Below are 4,713 nucleotides of genomic sequence, written 5' to 3' on the forward strand. Positions count from 1 at the left end.
AGTGAACTTCTTTTCTCTCTCTCACACACACACACACACACACACACACACACACACACACACACACACACACACACACACACACACACACACACACACGGTTACCTGCGCTCCTCAGGTTGGGGTCCAGGTCTGGCATCTCCTTCACAGCCTCTGGACTCACACTGTAGATGGACGCCCCTGCTTCACTGGTTATACTGGGGAGGGAGGGGGGGGGGGGGGGGGGGGGAGGAGAGAGGAGGGAGGGAGGGAGGGAGGGAGGGAGGGAGAAGGAGGAGAGGGGGACAGAAAATCAAGACAACGGTAAACCGGTCAACAACAAGGTTGAACTCAGAAACAGAAACAGGTCATTCTCTTGTCTCTTGTGAGGACCCTGGTCCACTCCCTACATAGTCGTCGTCCCCCCCCCCCCCGCCCCCCCAGTCCCACTGCTGGACACACTACACCATTTTCCCCCACGTTGTTTCCATCCCAGACCCATTAGAATGATGGGGGCGGGGTTCTGTCCCCCCGCCTCGGTCGCGGAAATACGCTAATCATCGATTTAGCGTCTTTTGGGGTGCGTCAGAGGATGAATTCAACAGTCGTGTGGGAATCTTGGAGAGAACAGCAAGATGCTGAGGATTTCGGCGAGGGTGATCGCAAAATGTCCTCCCTCCTCTCCTCTCCTCTCCTCTGGTCCCTTCCCCTCCTGTCTCCTCTCCTCTGGTCCCTTCCCCTCCTGTCTCCTCTCCTCTCCTCTGCTCTCCCCTCCCCCCCCCCCCCCCCCTCTTCTCCATAGACAACAACTGTTGGTCAGACGAGTTTGACCAGAGAGATAGAACAGAACTATGAGTAGGACAGGATCCTCCATACACCTACACACGCACACACGCGCGCGCACACACACACACACACACACAGACACAGACACAGACACAGACACAGACACAGACACAGACACAGACACACTTTCCCCCCCCCCCCCCCCCCCCCCAACGCTAAGCTGTATCCGCCCGCCTTTACCTGGGCTATTGACTAGACTCTAGAGCATCACAGGGTCAAACTCTGAGACGCTCACAACAAGCTTTCAGAAAAGCTTTTAGAGAGAGAGAAAGGGAGAGAGAGGGAGAGAGAGAGAGACGGAGAGAGAGAAACGTTCTTTCACTGCAGGCTGCAGAGTTCTGTACCTCTTGTACTGGAGTACAATGAACGTCAATGGTGGAAAGATAAATCGGAGGAATGGATCATCAAGTGAAGTGGATGGGAGGGGGGACGGAGGGAGGGGGGGGGGACGGGGGTTGGAAGAAGAGAGAGAAGAGAGAGAACGAGGAGGAAGGAAGGAGAGTGGAAATGTTCTGGCTGCGATCAAAACGCATTCAGAGACCCGGGCGAGCCCTGTGTCTGACCTGCAGCATCAACACACGCGCACGCACACACACACACAATTACCCACCACTCAGAGCAATCTATTACAAAAAATATATTAATAAATATTAAATATTATTTTAGACTGAATAGATATGACTGAGCCAGGAGCAATCAGTAGAAGCCAACTGGGATCCTTGGGACAACCTTACCCTCACCTTAACCCTTACCTTAACCCTTACCTTAACCCTTACCTTAACCTAACACTCACCTTAACCGAACCCTAACCTTACCCTCACCTTAACCCTGACCCTTACCTAACCCTCACCTTAACCGAACCCTAACCTTAACCTAACCCTCACCTTAACCCTGACCCTTACCTAACCCTCACCTTAACCCTTACCTTAACCTAACCCTCACCTTAACCCTTACCTTAACCTAACCCTCACCTTAACCGAACCCTAACCTTACCCTCACCTTAACCCTGACCCTTACCTAACCCTCACCTTAACCTAACCCTAACCTTAACCTAAACCTCACCTTAACCCTGACCTTAACATAACCCTTACCTTAACCCTAACCGAGTGCGGTCGTCCCAAGCATCCCACCCAGCAGCTACCCTCTGCTGTGTGTGTGTCCTGCTGGATGGTGCAGAGTCCTTGTCTGTCTGATAGAGACCCTGCAGACGCCAGGTCATCCGTGGGGCACCACTGCCATCTAGAGGGCAGCTGGGTGTACTGCACTGTCTGACCAACAGCTACAGAGAACGAGGGTGGGTTCAGATACTGCTCATTGAGTCATGTTGGACAAACAACTATATTTACTATATATATATAGTACCAGTCAAAAGTTTGCCAAGAGTGTGCAAAGCTGTCATCAAAGCAAAAGGTGGCTCCTTTGAAGAATCTAAAATATAAACCATATTCTGGTTTGTTTAACACTTTTTTGTTGACTACATAATTCCATATGTGTTCCTTCATAGTTTGGATGTCTTCAATATGAATCTACAATGTAGAAAATAATAAAAAATAAAGAAAAACCATTGAATGAGAAGGTGTGTCCAAACTTTTGACTGGTACTGTATATATATATATATAAGAGAAACATGATAATCAACCTTATATCATCGCAGGTTAGAATCTCATCAGAGGTATTTTTTCATGGTCACTATTGAGGTGGATGTGATTAAAAGTGTTTTGTTGCAGTTATTGAATGAGTACCTATACCAGGACACGCACGCACGCACGCACGCACACACCACACATGCACACACACACACACACACACACACACACACACGCACGCACGCACGCACGCACACACCACACACGCACACACGCACACACACACACACACACACACACACACACACACACACACATACACACAACACATACACACAACACACCTTCCATTAGGATAACCTTCTCACCACGGCTTCCCTCCCTCCCTCCCCCACCCCCCACCTCGGGCCATCGACACGGCAACCTTGCCAATTAGTGGCATCGTCTTAGTGACGGCGACAGAAGCCTTCTGACAAGACTGGCATTTTAAATGAACTTGTCCACGTCCACGTCCACGCCCCCTCCCCCGCCCCCCTCTTTCTCTCTCTAACCTCCTCCCTCCTCTCCCTGCTTCTTCATCAGCCCTCCCCCCCCTCTCTCTCTCTAACCTCCTCCCTCCTCTCCCTGCTTCTTCATCAGCCCTCCCCCCCCTCTCTCTCTAACCTCCTCCCTCCTCTCCCTGCTTCTTCATCAGCCCTCCCCCCCCTCTCTCTCTCTAACCTCCTCCCTCCTCTCCCTGCTTCTTCATCAGCCCTCCCCCCCCTCTCTCTCTAACCTCCTCCCTCCTCTCCCTGCTTCTTCATCAACCCTCCCCCCTCCCCCTCTCTCTCTAACCTCCTCCCTCCTCTCCCTGCTTCTTCATCAACCCTCCCCCCCCCCCTCTCTCTCTCTAACCTCCTCCCTCCTCTCCCTGCTTCTTCATCAGCCCCCCCCCCCCCCTCTCTCTCTAACCTCCTCCCTCCTCTCCCTGCTTCTTCATCAGCCCTCCCCCCTCTCTCTCTAACCTCCTCCCTCCTCTCCCTGCTTCTTCATCAACCCTCCCCCCTCCCCCTCTCTCTCTAACCTCCTCCCTCCTCTCCCTGCTTCTTCATCAACCCTCCCCCCTCCCCCTCTCTCTCTAACCTCCTCCCTCCTCCCCCTGCTTCTTCATCAGCCCTCCCCCCCCCCCCTCTCTCTAACCTCCTCCCTCCTCTCCCTGCTTCTTCATCAGCCCTCCCCCCCCCCCCTCTCTCTCTAACCTCCTCCCTCCTCTCCCTGCTTCTTCATCAACCCTCCCCCCTCCCCCCTCTCTCTCTCTTTCTCCTGACAGCTGACATGTCGCCGTAGCGACAGCACTAACGAGCGCTGGCACATGACCTTCAGCGGGGTCAGAGGAGACGGAGCGGCGAGCTGGTCGTTAATCACACACACACACGCGCACACACACACACACACACACACACACACACACACACACACACACACACACACACACACACACACACACACACACACACACACACACACAGGGAGTAAGTGAAAACATACAGTGGGGTCAGAGAGGGCTGGCAGTAGACAGGAACCAACAAGACTGAGTGACTGAGATAGACACACAGGCATAAAGAGACACGTGTGTGTGTGTGTGTGTGTGTGTGTGTGTGTTTACGTAAACAGAGCCTAATAGGAGGGCTGCATATGCATGAGATCATGTCCAGAATGTATGTGTGATGACCCTGGCAAAGGCAACGAGCCCAAACTGTCCTACACACACACACACACACACACACAGCTGATGAAGGTGAAACGACAGGGCTGTTGTCCCACTCCATTTCTCCCTCCGTCTCCCTCTCCCTCTCCCTCTCACTCCTGAGCCTAGGGGCAGCTCCTCAGACACTGGCCCATCTAGGCTGACATCACTTATGAACACACACACACGCACGCACGCACGCACGCACACACACACGCGCACACACACACACGTTCAGCAGCATCAAGGCAGCAGCACTGAAGAGTTCTGAGAGCAGTCAGAGACCTATACTGACCAATACTGACAATACACACACACACACACACACACACACACACACACACACACACACACACACACACACACACACAAGCTCCTAGACTCTAACACACACTACCCACTCACACACACGGGCAGCATGAAGACACACACACGCAAAATGTACTTCCAGGTCCCTGATGGCAGGCCAGCATGAGGCTCTCAGTGGCAGGCATAATGATCTGTGACAAATACAGGCCCTCCGAGGAGAGCAGAGCAAGGACATCCACACACACACACACACACACACACACACAC

General features: G+C 52.8%; 1 protein-coding gene across 3 annotated transcripts in view; it reads right to left on the reverse strand.

The window, feature by feature from the left end:
- Positions 1–4,713, reverse strand: part of srbd1 (S1 RNA binding domain 1) — a 55,006-nt gene that overhangs the window by 26,247 nt on the left and 24,046 nt on the right. For all 3 annotated transcript variants that reach the window (XM_083671186.1, XM_083671187.1, XM_083671188.1), the window contains one exon: positions 106–197. In XM_083671186.1, the coding sequence (XP_083527312.1) occupies positions 106–197 (92 nt within the window). The remainder of the gene's footprint in view (positions 1–105; positions 198–4,713) is intronic.

The sequence above is a fragment of the Argentina silus genome (assembly GCF_951799395.1).
Source record: "Argentina silus genome assembly, chromosome: 6".
Classification (NCBI taxonomy): Eukaryota; Metazoa; Chordata; class Actinopteri; order Argentiniformes; family Argentinidae; genus Argentina; species Argentina silus.